We start from the raw sequence: 16133 nt of genomic DNA, 5'->3' as shown, positions 1-16133 counted from the left end.
TGATACAGGTAATTCATTTCTGCAAACTACCTCATGTAATTTGTGTCCATAAAGTAGAGACTACAAAAACTGCATACCCTCACAGAGTTTGACTGCTGCAGTCATATACATGTATTATGTTTACCTTCTATTATGTAGAATATAGTCATAGTCTTAAAGAATTTGACTTGCAAAACATTTTTCTTTGTTTTGTAATCATACTGAGTATGACCATATCAATGTGCTCCTTTGTAAGTTTTGTTTGAGATCAGCTTTTCTCGTAGTGTTAAAATCACATGTCCAAGGAATGATGTTCATTTGATTGCATGTTAGTTTTACTTGGAGTGAAAATGAGAACTTTGTTTCGCTTTGACAAAGGCCAATAACCAATATTATTTTGTCTTCAAGGTTGACACTGTCATGTTTGACCTAGCTTTCAAAGCATGAATTATGAAAGGATGATTTATCTGAAATTTTGATAAGGCTACAGGGCTAAGCAGTCAAAGCTATAACTGTAACGAGAAGACTATTGGCGAAAGAAAGACACCCCAGCCCACCAGTTACAATAATAATAATGATAATTGCATCTATGTGTTCAAAGCGCACTGATGCTGTTTATATGTGAAAACTAGTGAAGACAATACAACTGTAACACAAGGACAATGCAAAACCAAAGCACATATAGCAGTAATGAAAAAATAATAATAATAATAATGATATGATGTGTGCATAGTATTTCCATGTACAGATTACGGCACCAGCCCAGTTTTCAGGGCTGGTACAATGATACATAGTCCTATTCCGTCAGTCATTTCTGTGAATGCTCAACCATGTAGCCTTTTCAACAGGTTTAAGCTGGACCATGCTCAATGAAATGACTTGACATGCTGCATAATCAAGTTTACTTCAGAAATATGATGTGATATTGATCTGTCAGTCATTAATGACAGGGGAGGCGATGCATTGTGACTGTAGGCTAACAGATGAACTGCTCTATTGTACAAATTTAAAAGCATGATTTATATGATGAATAATATATCTGAAATATTAAAATCTGGTGCTTGCTTTGTTTTTAATGGATATGTATTGGTATTCAATGTGAGTGATTACAAATATAAATTTTTCATTCTGAACTTTAGTCCTTCCTGTTTTTGCAAATACATGTGCACTGTATCCATGATATTATATGAAAATATCCATACATTGTCTCATAATGGGTTGCTATAGTTTCAAGTTTCAAGTTTAAGTTTATTTATTCATTTGTCTTTCTTCCAACAATAAGCAATATAACAATAACATAACAATAACATTGACACTTTCTTTCAGGAGTATATAGGAACAACAACAACTAACACTAAATTTTTTGCAAATACATAAATGTATAATTACATGTGAATGTGAAATGATAAGAAAGGGTAACAATATTTTGAGAAAGGCAAACGAGGAGACCTTAGTGAAGCATAGCTTGTGAGATAAGGTCCCTCAGGAATAAAAGAGAGAAAAAAAATACATGTATATATATATGTATACATAGTGGAAGAAAAAAAAATACACAATCTCAAACGAAAACAGGGAATAGACAAGGGAGGCTATGTGCAGTGGGGTGAAGTTAGATTATTTACATAAAACAAGGATAGGAATGAGAGGAGGGGGTGGAAAGGAAAGATAAAGAAAGTGTTATGTGAGACGATAAAATACACACACACACACACACACACACCCAACAAAAAACAAAACAAAAAAACATAACAAAACATAACAAAAACAAAACAAGACATGACAAAAGGACAACTGGGTTTCAATAATATCATACATTGATACTTTCTTTTTTAAAGGGAAGTCTGACATAAAATTATATGCATATCTGTAATGTAACATACAGGACTTACTTTCAGTTATTGACATTAACATTGTTTTGACGACATCACGAATCAACACAATAAGTATTTAAAAGATGAGACTTAAGCCTACGCTTGATGGTGATGATGATGGAACACTAGAAACTCTAGTGGTAGATACTGTTGAATGGTACCTATTGTGCAGAATGGTGTGTTTCAGGTGGCAAAGGTAGTAGTGATGATGGTAATATTGACACAATTATGCTAAAGTTGCCATGAGTGATAATAATTGTGGAGTGAGAACAATAGTTATGATGGTTGGAATGATGGTGTTTTGGGGGAGTTGGTCATTTGTCATGTGCTTGTGATAGCAGCATCACAGTACCACTTGTGGTGTAGGCAGTGGTGGTGATGCCAGATGGCAAAGACAGATGTGTGCTTGAAGCTGTAAGTTGATGACTGGAGTATAGAGGGTGGAGATGTCCCTCGTTTTTGTTGCTGTTTTTCTTTTAAGAGTAGGTTAGTAGAAAACAAAGTGAAGATATATCTTCAAGTCCTTAGGACTTGTGAGAGACCATGACATCACCACCACATGGACTTGCTGATATTTTTCTGTGTTTATTTCAAAATAAAGGTATACAATAATGATTATATGATATGAATGACAAATAACGTGATAAGTAAACAACTGATAGAGTGAACATAAACAAATTTGAAACCAATTAATACAATAAATGTGATTTTGATTACTGCAGAGGGTGAGACTATCGCAGGACCCTAAGCAAATGCTTGACAGTGCTTGAAAGGAATGGCGAAGTTTTGGTTGAGATGGGGCTTGAGGTTTCCAACTTTTTATGATTTTTTGAAATAATGAGAAAACTCTTATAAAATATGAAAGAGCAATTATGATTCTAAGTTAAATTCAAAGTTTATCTGATGAACATTGGTTTTAAGATCGCTCAGTCAGAGATATCCCCCAAAAAGCACTCCTAAAAGGTGGGACCCACGTTTTATTAAGAGTGCTTTGTTTTACTTTGTTTTTGGATATCTCGGCCATTTCAAAACTGATTTCCATCATACAAAAATTGAATTCCATTTAGAATTGTATGCTTTTTAGCATTTCATAAAGTGGTTTCTAAGTATCTCGCAAAAAGTTAAAAGCTGAATTATCACATTATCTAATGCTGTGCTATCCCTTGGAAGTAATCGCAGCAAAAAACAAAACAAAAAAAACAACAACTAAGTTTTTAGGGCTTTTTGGCGTGACGGGTTCAGAGAATAAGGGTCATCATCATCACAATTTGCTTTTGTCCATTTTGTGCTTGGTGAAAATAGCACTGTGTTTTGAAAACACAAGAATCTAAAATTCTGTAACTCGTATCGTTTTGTCACATTGCAATGAAACTTCCACCATTCTTTGTACATGTATTAGATTTTAGTCCGCAACAGAACAAACGAGCTTTGAATGATGTCCTCTTGATGTCTCTTAATACAGGTTTAATTTCTTTTCTACTATTGCTGTTTGCTTTCTTTGGTTTTTCAAAGATTGCAGCGAGCTTTATTTTTAGGCATTACCTTGCAAGACAGGTGGTGTGTTTGCGTATGTGTGTGTGATTTTTTCCATTTTTTTTTGATGATCAAACATTGCTGATTGCATATTGTATTATACATTCAAGATGAATGTTTTTGTCATGTGAAATTATAGAAATAAAAAAATATTGAAAAACAAAAAAGTGTGAGTATATCTTATTTTATCATTATTGATATGATATGGTATTGTAGATTGTTTTGTGTTTACCTTTTTGTCATTGTTGAGTTTTTACAAACAACAACAACAACAACAACAACAACAACTGTAAGTTACAGCAAGTTGTTCTACTTATACGAAGCCTGCAGATGTAAATTACAATGTATGCCGAGTATTATAGTTACCCGTAGGTATCATATACATCAGAAACATTCATTCCATCTTTAATACGCTATACCCTCGTATAATGTACACGTATAATCATGGACTGAAAGGTCAAAGAGAGTTTCACTGGATGATGGGGAGAAAAAAAAATCATTTTCTACCTCCACTAAACATTATTTCGTATTGATATCTGCTGTGTCAGCTAATATCCGTTGCAGCGGCAGAGCACGCACATACTTGACTTTGAACTTTGCACTCTGTTTCCCTCCTGTATGTGACGTCATAAATACGTTTTCTTATGGCATCTACGACGAGGCTGCGTTCATTTCTCCATACTTCAGCGCCTCTACACTCTTTGCTTCAGACTCTACATAACACTGGCGGGACGGACCCTCGATGTCCACACAGTGAATCATACGTTGACTAGGACGTCTGTACAAATGTGGTAAGTCTTGATTTCAATTTTGATTTATTGTTCGTTCGCTTTTTCAAAGAAAAAGTTGTAACGATGTGGTGAATGAACAATCACGGTATTAGATTGTAAGATACATGATTATAGATATACATATATGAGGGATTATCACACACTGTTAGGAGTCTTGTAATACTGGTCTACAGTATATTCAAGCGATATTATGGTAACAAGAAAGAAAGAAACACGTGCTGTGGCTCTCTAGTGTACGTGGGTGCAAGCCTGTATGCTATCAACTATGGGGTGGGAGATATTTTCCATGTACAATATATAAACAGAGATCCTTGGTATTGTCTGACATATAATGGTCATGATGATTCGGATTGGGTCGGGAAACGAAATCTGAGAAACTCGTCACTAACAGATAGGGTAGGATCTACTTTTCGCTGGTTAATCCCTTGAAACTCTTCGGCTCTTGAGCTGTTTCCGGAGAGGTTGCGTCGGGTGCGAACATTACCAGCACCCCGACTTTTTACGGCGTTCTGATTGGCCGAAAGTCTGTTATCAGCCCGGGGTGTGAGGAAGTTTAACGTATAGAAAGGGGAAACCGGTTACCAGAGTGGCAGGAATAACGTAGTACTGAGTGCTTCTTGATGTTAGTCGACGGTGAAAAGGTAGCCTATAGCATATCGTTTCACTTTCATAGTGTGATTGTTTATGCTTCATTTCAGCACGCACTTCGTGAAAAATAGAATCACAAGCTGTCCAGAGGCTTAACCATAGAAAGCACCAAAAACAAAGGTGAGTGGCATCTATAAAGTGGTTCCCTACTCAGCGTGATAAATGACTTACGCAGAATATTCACTCTTACTAAGTGATTCGCAACATTCTATAAATATTACTGGAATATACTGTCTTTAGAATAATCTCCGGCAGCGACTTCGTGTAGACAGTATCGGAGTCGCAAAGAATACAATGAGAACATAAGCTTCCTACGAGAAACAGTCAACAATGGGCTTGCATAGTAGTAAGCTATTTTCACGTATCGAAGAATCAAGGAATAAAAGAACAAGGGAAGACGATATTTGCTGTTTGTTATAAAGTATTATAGTGGAAACCAATGGGTAAAAATAAATAAATAAAAAGATACATCATACCAAGCATTTTAGAAAATTTTAGCATTCATGATGGTCTCTGAAGTTATACGACGGGATCAGAGCGTGGCAGACTATAATTATTATAACTAAATAAAATGGAGAGAAATTCATGTTAACATTTCAGTCCACGATGGTGAAATCTTATAGCTTCGTTACCCCTGGTGACAGCTGGCTACTTCATATTTCACTATAATATTGCTTCACCTTTCTCACATGACCCGCGCCTAAAAATTCTTTTCACCAAACATGAATAATCTACGAATCCAAAGGAGACGGACCGGTCAATTCCATACAGAGGAGGTCAATTTTTGATCCTGTGCCATACGCATTCCGTCATAATACGATGACGACACACGATATGGGAGCTGTCACCGAAGGAGTAGAAGCCAAACTTTGTCTCTCTGAGGCAGATGGGAATAGCAGGCTACAGCAGCTGACCCGGGACTTCATCGGGAATGGACCGCCGCCGGAGTTCGGGAAGAGTTTGCGGGACCAGGAATTTTGCTTCTCGCCCGCGGTCCATCCTTTGAACAACGGATCTTTCGGAGCGGTTCCGCGGAAAGTGCTTGATATTCAACAGAGGTATGTTAGAGTATTAATCAGTTCTCCTGAATGACGCTTGATTTTATGAAAAGACACAACAACTTAAATCCTTTTCATATTAGGATACAATCGGTACATGTAGCAAATTTTCATTTTAATAGAAAATCATTCAAATGCCCCCTGCATTAGATCCTATCTCTTAGAATTAAAAAAACAAACAAACAAACACATGAATTTTCTCTGTAAAAAAAGTCTTTTAAGTGTAAGCTTTGTGGATAGCTGATTTTTGATGGTCCTATAAAGCTAAGACGGCCATACACATGCTGGCATTTATAAAACTTCTAGCTGCTTTTCCTTCATACATGTAAACATTCGAGTAAGAACTATTTTGCAAATTTCATTTGCAAAGTATGCATACACGACAAGGTGCCAGTTTTAATATTTTCAACTTGATATAAGAGGTACTGATTATGAATGAGGTGTAAGTATAGGAAAGCTGTCAGCTCTTGATAAAGGAACGACTACAGTCCTAATTGCTACTGGATTAAAGATAGCTAACCTCAAAGATACGATGATCACAGAGCACCGAGTAATATCAGACATTTCACTTTTGGAAGTAGGAATGCTACCATTACTTTACCATAAGTTCTGTCATGTTTCACATAATAACCCAAAACAAGACGTTGGTTTAGATTAAAGTCTCTCTTTGAAGTTTCCTGAAATTTACTCGACCTTCAGACGAACCAAGCAAACACTTCAAGTTCCAAGTCTATTTCAACAAATTCGATAAAAATACAAGTTTAAAGGCAGTCATCGGAAACACATACCGAAAAGTATTCAAGAAAGGTGTAGTATTTATTGGTACAAAGTATGCTAGAGAATGCCACGAAAGTTGAGATATTGGATGGAGGAATTTAAAGCAACAGGCGACTGACATTCTTAGGCTGATCATATTCCCATAAATTCATTTATATAAGATTATAAATCTTAACAAATCTGTCATGTAAACGAAATGAATTGAAAAATGTTATAAGAACAGGTCTACACTGAATCTAAACAAATCTGTCATGTAAACGAAATGAATCGCAAAATGTTATAAGAACAGGTCTACACTGACATGAGGACAAAGGAAGAAGAAAAAAAAATCAAGTATCAAGCAAAAATGGAGATGCTAAACAGCTCCACGAGCAAGTGACAAGAGTAAGCTATATATGTCTCCTAAAAAAATCTGAAACAGTACGCATTTCAACCTTGTCATATATACTTTAATTTTTCCCCCAGAAAGCTTTGTTTCTGAATCCATGTACAAATACAAAATAATGAAAATGTGTCTCAATCACTTTGACTTTGTTAACAAAATTAAGCAGAACGATCATGAAAATTGCATTTTGGAATAAACAATTCCTATAAATACGCTTGCTCTCGCACACACATAAACATCCCCCCAAAAACACACACACACACGCAGATACAATATATATATATACATATATATATATATATATATATATATATATATATAAGTGTACGTGAAATATATGAAATTTAGGGATATATGAAATATAGGAATTTTGTATTTCGAATAAATTTATTAACTCGATAGCTACATTTTTATAGATTTTATTGCTCTTGTGTGTCTGTGGCAGGCTAATGCAAGAAAGGGAAGCTAACGCCGAATCGTGGTATGTTCACGAGGCCATGTCTCTCTTCGAGGCTGCCATCAGCCGCGTGGCGGAATTTGTGGGCGCCAAGGCGGAGAACATCGTGCTGGTAGAAAACTCAACATTTGGTAGGTGACACGGCTTATTATGGCGCCCATGAAACATGTTTCTCGTTGCTAAAATGCCAGTATTCATGACAACAGCGTCAGCGCTCACATCATCCGATTGGTTCTTTCCTGGCTGCTGCCATAGCAATTATACAGTGTTGTTTGTTTCAGCTTACAATGACTTTAAACTCGTTATAAGTTCCCGGATGGTATAGACGACCATCTGTTCGTTACGCGTTATCTTTCTGCATTCAATCATTGCAGTTGCGTTTTCTCATGAACGTCATACTCAACATTTACAGGGGAGAGGTATTAGCTATACAAACGGAATTTATGTTGTCAAGTCTCATTAATAGCGACCGAGGCAAACTGAAATATGCATTAAAGGGATGTGGTATAGTAATGATAGAGACGAGGATTGGGCTCTTAACTTTCAAATATGACTTTTTGCAAAATGCTAGAAAACCACTTATGAATTACTACAGCGCATACCATTCTAAGAGGAATTAAAAGGTTATTTGATGAAAATCGGTTTTGGAATGGGTGAAACATCCAAAAACAATGTGACACAAAGCGATCGTAACAAAAGGTAGGTCCCACCTTTCGTTAGGAACGCTCTTTTTGGATATCTCAGCCATTTCAAAACGGATTCTACATTAAATAAACGTTGAATTTCTCTTGAAACTACATGCTCTTTCATATCTTACAAAAGGTTTCTCATTATCTCAAAAATGACAGAAGCCTGAAGTTACAGGTCTCAACCAAAACTATGCGTTCCCTTTAATATAATATAGTATTTCTCTGAAGTATAGAAATGAATGGAGTTACTCTATCTGCTTAAGATATCAAAATGCGGATGGACTGTAGTTCCTCGGGTATGTCTAATTTTTGTCAGTCATGGAAGGAGATTCAGATCCGCTCTTAAAGGGGCTGTGCAGTACTGGTTGAGGTGGGGATTCATGCTATTTACTTTCCTAAGTGAGATAATGAGAAACCTCTTATGAAATATGAAAGAGCATGTAATTTTAAGAAGGACTCAACGTTTATTTGATGAAAATTGGTCTTCAAATGGCTGAGATATCCCAAAAAGTGATAATGATAAAAGACTACAGGCCACAACTTTATTAGGATCTCTTTGTTTCACCTTGTTTTTGGATATCTCGGCCACTTCAAAACCGATTTTCATCAAATAAACTTTTGATACCCCTTAGCGCATGCTCTTTGACATCTCATAGAGTGGTTTCTGAATATCTCGCAAAATGTTAAAAGCTAAATCTTCACCTCGACCAGAACTGTACACAGCCTTTTATATTGCATGTTTTAGATGAAATCATAACCTGTACCAAAATATTCATCTAATAATGTTAATCTCGTATGCTATGCCCTAATCAGGACACCACTTGATCCATTTTTTCCATCGTACAGCGACAAACAGCATCCTGAGGTCCTTTCCATTTAAGACTGGTGACCAAATCTTGGTGACAAGTCTCACCTACGGCAGTGTTCTGAGGACCGCAGAGATATGCAACCATTTCCGACCAGGTAAACTCGTACGAATTTAGGGGTGATTTACCGAGTAAGCTCAGGCTTTAAGGTATTTGAAGAAGTTTGTTCTTCTTTCTGTCTATATAGGTTCTCGTTAAATTTTGATCTAGATTTACGCTATCACAAATTAAAGGAAGGAATCTAAGCTTATAAGCAAGCAACTACCCACCAACTTCTTTAAGTACTTATCCCGAGGCAGAGGGAAGATTAAAATACATGTACTGTACATTAAGTACTTTGCTTAACATGCGTTGCTGTTGCTACCAAAGGAGTCTGTCCTGGGATCTCAAGATTGGGAGATATTTTACTCGGCATGAGCCACAATAGTTCACGATCGTTCACCAAAACTCAGGGTAGAACACCACATAAACCAATGATATTATTTGTTATTTTGAAATAAGTAATCCCCTGAGAAGTAATGCAATCTGTACTGTTTTATGTCAAGAGCACAAAACGACTGTTAGAAAGCTGTGCCCATAATCTCTCAAGAAGCCGTAATCTACTGTGATTGTTCGGGAAACTGAAGCAAGAACTTTCTACACTAAGTCACAATTATGTCCTACCTGATCCCATTCTTCTTGTTTCGTATGCCATAGCCATTATTCGCATTGACAGTACACAATTGACATAATTCATAAGAACAAAGAATATCAAATTGATCACATTTTTTCTAACTTGTGTGAACGCTATCAATACATTAATATGTCATCCTAAAACTTGCCTCTTCATGAAAGAAAGATAATGAAGCGACAGGAAAACGTTGACCATGCGTTCTATCTACCATGTCTACAGTAAATCCCTGTTAGGGGTGGCCAGTGTATCTATTTCAGGATGTCGTGATATACTAATGTGGATTGTTTTGATATTATTACCCCGAAGGATCCCAACTCCATGCTATGACCTGAGGAGCTTGCACCGGGGTCATCCCACTAGAGCGACACCCACGAGTAATACAGCTCACGAGTTCGACATTGGAAAGAGGTCCACGAGTAATACAGCTCACGAGTAATACAGCCCTTGAGTTCGACAGATATAACACGGGGCTTAATGTGTCGGTCTCGTGGGCCTTGTTAGCTTAATCGAACTAATAATGGGCTGTATGACTCGTGAGCTGTATAACTCATGGGCTGTATGACTTGTGAGCTGTATGACTCGTGGGCTGTATGACTCGTGGGTGTCGTGTTGCACCGAGTGTCATAGCGTGGAGATGATATCCCGATCAAGCGCTGCCATAGACGTTTGCGCTGGAGAATTCATGGTCTACTCTCGCGCTATGGCAGCCAAGCGTTTATACCAAAAGAAGGCAGTTTCGTACTATGGGACTGTTTGGGTACTATCAGGAAGAAGGCATAGGCCCATGATTGCTGAATTTATGCTCTCGCTTTTAACCAATCAGAGTTGATGACTTATCAATAATGATGTTTATGATAAAGTTTATGGTATTAATCTAACCTGTGCTGCTAAAATATCATCAAATCGTGTAGACATCGGGGTCGTGAAAATCGACATCCCCTTCGATACCACGGCCAAGGAGATCATTGACCTCCACATCCGAGCCCTGGATGACAACCCCCGGATCGTTCTGGGTTTGATTGATCACATCACCAGCTCGTCGGCTATCCTCATGCCCATCCGAGAGCTGATCGCTGCCTGCCGCAGCCGCGGGGTCATCACCGCCATTGACGGGGCCCATGCACCCGGACAGTTGACCCTGAACTTGGAGGAACTCGGGGCTGATTTCTATAACGGTGATTAACGCCTATTTTGTAACAAATTTAAGATATCTTGAATATATCCATGAGTAAAAGTCACTACGACCTGTCATGGTGTTAGTTAAGTTCGTTGTCTAAATAAACATGGACAATTTCATGTTATACGGTACAACTTTGTAGCACAAAAATAGCCGTTCAATACACGTTCAATGGAAAATTGCATGGTGATAACATCATCAGCTCACTCATTTGCATATTCATATCTACTGTTCGAGAAGTGTTTTGCAAAAGAAAGTAAAGTTTCATAATTTCATAACTTTCAGAATTTTAACCGATTTTACTCATATTTTCGTTGTAACGCTTGTAGAATTTTACTTTCTTTTCCGACTATCTTTCACCTTGGCTGGATATTTCCTTTAACCCTTTCTGCACCAGATACTTTGCACAGTGTACACAACATTATGGGGTTTTCTACGTCAATCAGCATACAAGGAGTTATTGACTGCCAAATCAACTGCATCTACAGGATGGTCAGCACTCCTGTGTAAACTTTTATTTTTATCTAACTTTGATCGCACCATAAAACGTTTCGTTGTTGTTTTTCTTATCTTTGTATGTATTGAAACTGTCAGGAAATATACACAAGTGGTGTTTTGCCCCTCGAGGTTGCGCACTTTTCTACGTTCACCCGAAGCATCATCCCTGGATACGACCCATTATGACGTCACACTCTGTACTTCACCCCAACCTCCATAGACGCTTTCAGTTCCTGGGTACCCGGGATTACATCCCGTTTTATGTGGCTCCCAGCGCTATCGCCTTCCACTCGTACCTCGGAGGTTTGGTAAGTAGCAGAAATGCCTGCCTCGAACTTCCTCTAACCTCATGTATAGCACAGCACTGGCAAACTCACAAGAGTTGTCTGGATGTGACGTCAACCTATTAAAGGTTTACTCCTATGTTAGAATTGTCTGAACAACATAATGATTTCATGTGCAGAGTCTCATTGCAAAACGAGCTAATTCCATTCTTGTCAAGTTTAGATATTTGGAATAAAAACTGCTTAAAACACACAAAAAAAGAAGAAAATGCAGGATATTTTTATTCATAACTTCTAGAATATTCCTCGTTATGTCACAAGTGATATATTACTGGAAAGGTTTGATTTTGCTTTATTGATCTGATGATGGACTTACTTTGAAATATTTGAAAATGGTGCATAGCTCATTTTGCAGTAAAACTCTTCATCTATACTTTTCCGTATAACTTTCGAACATCAAAACGCAGACAATTACATTGCTGAGTACAGATTGATCAAATACAGGTATGTCACCATTAAACCAATATACAGAAAAGTATGTTTTGGGGATAAAAGACCACGAGGGGAAAAGCACCTCTTTGTACATGTCGTACCATAGATGGAGAAAATGCCAAAGTCCTGCAGAAATGCACAATCATCTGGATGCGACACAAACCGTTTCCGTCTTGACCACGAAAGATATCCTTGGACAAGAACGAAATGCGAGTACTCTGAGAGTAAAAATGACCATTCTCAGAGAGAGTGATAATTATGAATTGTTAATTTTCATCAATATGTGTTTCTTTGGACCTATGATTTTTTTTTTCATCTTCGTTTATTCATTTAGTCAATTCTTAATCTATTCAATTATGTACTTATCCATTGATTCATCTATCAATTTTATTTCATTGATCTATTTTTGGTCATGCACTCATTAATTTATTCATTTCTTTAATTAAATACTTTCCTTTTTTCTCTCTAAAGGAGAAAATAATCGACTACAACTCAAAGCTGATTAATTGGGCTGCCGATATGCTGGCTACTGCGTGGAAAACGAAGTGGCTTGAGCGCGAGTCAGCATTGAGGGCGCCCAATATGTGTCTCGTCACCCTTCCGACAACACCTCGGTTGACGGAGTACGCGGATGCTGGCTACGACGGCCATGTGAGGTTGTGCCTCGACATTGCCCAAGAGACCGGTGTGGCTATCTATGTGATAACCGATGGCGCGCAGAATCTGTTTGTTCGTCTCTCCGCTCAAGTCTATAACTACCGCGAGGAGTACTACGTGCTTCGCGATGCTGTCATCAAAGTACTAGGCGTGACGCAGGACAAGTAGCGTCCTAAACTTAGTTCATTGCCTTGTGAATATCCGTACTTCTTCCGACATTTAGATTTAATACATGCAAATGTGTATATTGTGCGAGAAGCTGGTATTTCGATGAGTTTAATGCGTTAGAAAATGCGTAAAAGATACACAGTATTCGTCTATTTCACATGGTGAAAAAAAGCTATCAACTACTGAGTGAAAGTACACGACGTTCATCATAATTACCACCTTATCCTTTCCAGTTCAACGGAATTTGTGTTAAAATATTGGTTGTAAGAATATTACCCCTGCTTTATTACTCGAGCGACCATCTCAAAATTTTCCTGCTAGGCAAAGAAGCAAATGAGAGGCTAGGCATAACCCATGTGTTCGGAGGAGAGAGAGCATCGTGTATTTAAAGGTCACTATTTGATGAATGTATCAAGCGAGACAAATCACACTTGAATACAGTATCTGATGCTCTCTAGGAGCCAGTGTCTAGTCTAGTAGCTGCAAATGAATGACGAAGTACAGTGCGGTTGTTCGTTTTTCTCAATATAAAGCACACAGCTACCACAGTGCCCTATTCATGCTTCATGCACCGTGTATTATGGGTATTCAGGTACATGAAACCATTATTTGCAAGTCTACTTCTTTGTCAGTGCCCAGAAACCGCACACAATTACGATCAGAAACATTTTACTCCAGTATAAACACAACGGTAGAAAAAAAAATAGTGTACGTGTGAAGTCAGACGTGGAAGAAGAGGATTGGAGTTTAAAATTAATAGGAATTTATAACCTTTTGTCGCCCATGTGCTGATCATTGTCAGCCCATTTCCCATTGAAACCGTGCTACCCACACACACGTGACACATCTGATGAGCAGTAAGTTGGTAGAATCTATGAATTAGCGCATATCTGCGCTTGTATGTTTAGTTCCATATTCTGTCTATACTTGTACATACCGTCAGAAGAAGCTTGCCAGATATCTATCCATGGAGAATGGGAAGAACGTATATAAGTTAACGCCAAGCGTCGTCTCAAAAGGGAATATTTTCACCCCCCCCCCCCTCTTTTTGGTACTCAGTGGACTAACTACACCTCTGGTAAAAGACATTTCCGTACCCTTGAACAACCGTATGGTGAGCCTTCAGAATGTATTTCCGCATTTGATGCAAAGATACGTGTCCTTACTTACAGAACAGTTCAATTCAATCTAAATTTTACTTCACTTTTCGAAAAGAACAAAGACATGTCACTTTCTTTGGTAATAGAGAATAAGGTTTCACTAGCAAAGCAAAGTAAACTTAGAAGAGTGTAAAATAACCTTGTAGTAATAATATGTTGTCATGAGAACTGAAGTGATAAAGATGAAATAACAACACGCAAAAATGGAGAGACCCGATAAAAAGACAAAGCTTGTAGAACGTTGGCCCCTCAGGTAAAGAATGTCAAAAGAAAAAAGAGTTAAAGCACAAAGGGCAAAAAAAGTCTGAAAAAAGGTGTGGAAGCCAATAAAAATAATGTTAAGTTAAAATTTGATGTAACTCTATGAACAACGTTTTCGCTCGAATTATGTCACCAATTCTTGGTATTCCTGCTCCATGTGATGCTATTGTGCGAACTTAATCATTCTCTTGATAAAACCATCGGTGCTGAAAGTAAGGGTTCAATTAAAAGATCTTACATGCGATGGGTCCAAGAGGGTGAAAGAAGCTCACGATTTCCTTTACAGTCAGAAAAAAAAAATATATATATAAAGAGAAATTATACAATTCTAGAGAAAATGATGACTTAGCTTGTGATTCAGATGATATGTCAAAATAAATTCATATTTTTCATCAATATGCGTATAAAAGATGAATAAGTGACAGTGATGATATCAAGATGACCCTTTTGGATAATATTGGTATTCCTGTCTGAGAGAAAAAATGATAGATTATTTTTGTATCATCCTATAACTGAACAAGAGGTGTATGACAGCAGGAAATTCATCTAAACCTTGGTATATAATAGCGTGAAGTTGCCCTAACCATGTACGTGATGGGCGCTGCATCGTTTCATATAATAGTGACAAAAGGGAGGAACAAGCATAAGTAGTGTGATAGTTCACTCCGGTACCTTTATTGCCAAGGTCTTCTTCAGGGCTTTTATTTATTTATTTATTTATTTAGTCATATTTATACAGGGTGGCCCTATCAGTAGTCAATGCGCTGTTCTCTCTAGAGGCCCTGTGTCACAAACTCATTCATAAAAGTCAAACGAAACAGACAAATAACACTACAGAAATATACAACAGAGATTACAGAAAGTGGATCTAACAAGATCTACATATATCAGATAACAAATAACCCAGGTTATGAGGCGAAACGTTTCAAATAATTACAGCAAAAGGTAGCTTTTGAGGTAGAATTGCGTATAATTGCAGGAAGTGCATTCCAAAGCATAGCTCCAGAGAAAGAAAAAGCCCTTTTCCCACTCTCAGAGGTGACTCTGGGCAAAACAAGACCATGGGTGCCCACCCTTCTTGTCCTGTACCGATGTGTACTACTGCATAGCGTGAAGCGATCAATCAAATAGGATGGAGCAGAACCATTAATTACATCATATAAGAGCTTAGCCCGATGGAACCAAGGGCTTTTGAAATTCTGAAAATCAGAGCAAAGCAAAACAGCAATATGAATTCAATTAACTTGCACTCCACCAACAATATGGCGATTTTAGCAAGAAAACAGCTATTGGTTGCTTTTCGCAATGTTGAAAAGACCGGTCAAACCGTCGAAAGCTTGGCAATTTGTAAGGCGCTGGAAGTGAACTGCCTCGCTACGTGCTCAGGGTCCTCCTGAGACCTGCTACTAGTATGATTAAATACTAGGTGTTACAAAAAACATTTCCCACTTTTGATCCTTAATAGTTCAAAAACTGTATATCAGAAAATTCTGACATTGATATGAGCAATAACTGAATAGTGGACACTTTTGTTGGCGGTTATTTAAAAATGATAGCATAAATCAGTTTCATTGAATTTAAGATTTATTTCTAAGTTAGGTTTCAGATTTTGCTCTGTTTTCAACCCTCTGTACAAAATTGTAATTTTGCAGTGGTCAATGAGTGTGTATAGGAGTGTGTGGTTAATACCCTGACAATAGTCCTGAACA

At 37.6% G+C, this 16133-nt stretch overlaps 1 protein-coding gene across 1 annotated transcript; it reads left to right on the top strand.

The window, feature by feature from the left end:
- Positions 1 to 4038: 4038 nt before the first annotated feature.
- Positions 4039 to 13003, top strand: LOC139724236 (uncharacterized). The gene is made up of 8 exons (XM_071635380.1): positions 4039 to 4174; positions 4873 to 4942; positions 5568 to 5880; positions 7488 to 7630; positions 9035 to 9151; positions 10639 to 10902; positions 11499 to 11710; positions 12650 to 13003. Exons 3-8 carry the CDS (start codon positions 5642 to 5644, stop codon positions 13001 to 13003), a joined length of 1329 nt encoding a protein of 442 aa, XP_071491481.1. The 5' UTR covers positions 4039 to 4174; positions 4873 to 4942; positions 5568 to 5641.
- Positions 13004 to 16133: the final 3130 nt, after the last annotated feature.

The sequence above is a fragment of the Diadema antillarum genome, unplaced genomic scaffold (genome assembly GCF_040938485.1).
Source record: "Diadema antillarum isolate AM-2024a unplaced genomic scaffold, OU_Dant_1.0 scf00000208, whole genome shotgun sequence".
Lineage (NCBI taxonomy): Eukaryota > Metazoa > Echinodermata > Echinoidea > Diadematoida > Diadematidae > Diadema > Diadema antillarum.
The sequence above is the reverse complement of the archived record's forward strand: the minus strand, read 5'-3'. Positions and strand labels throughout refer to the sequence as shown.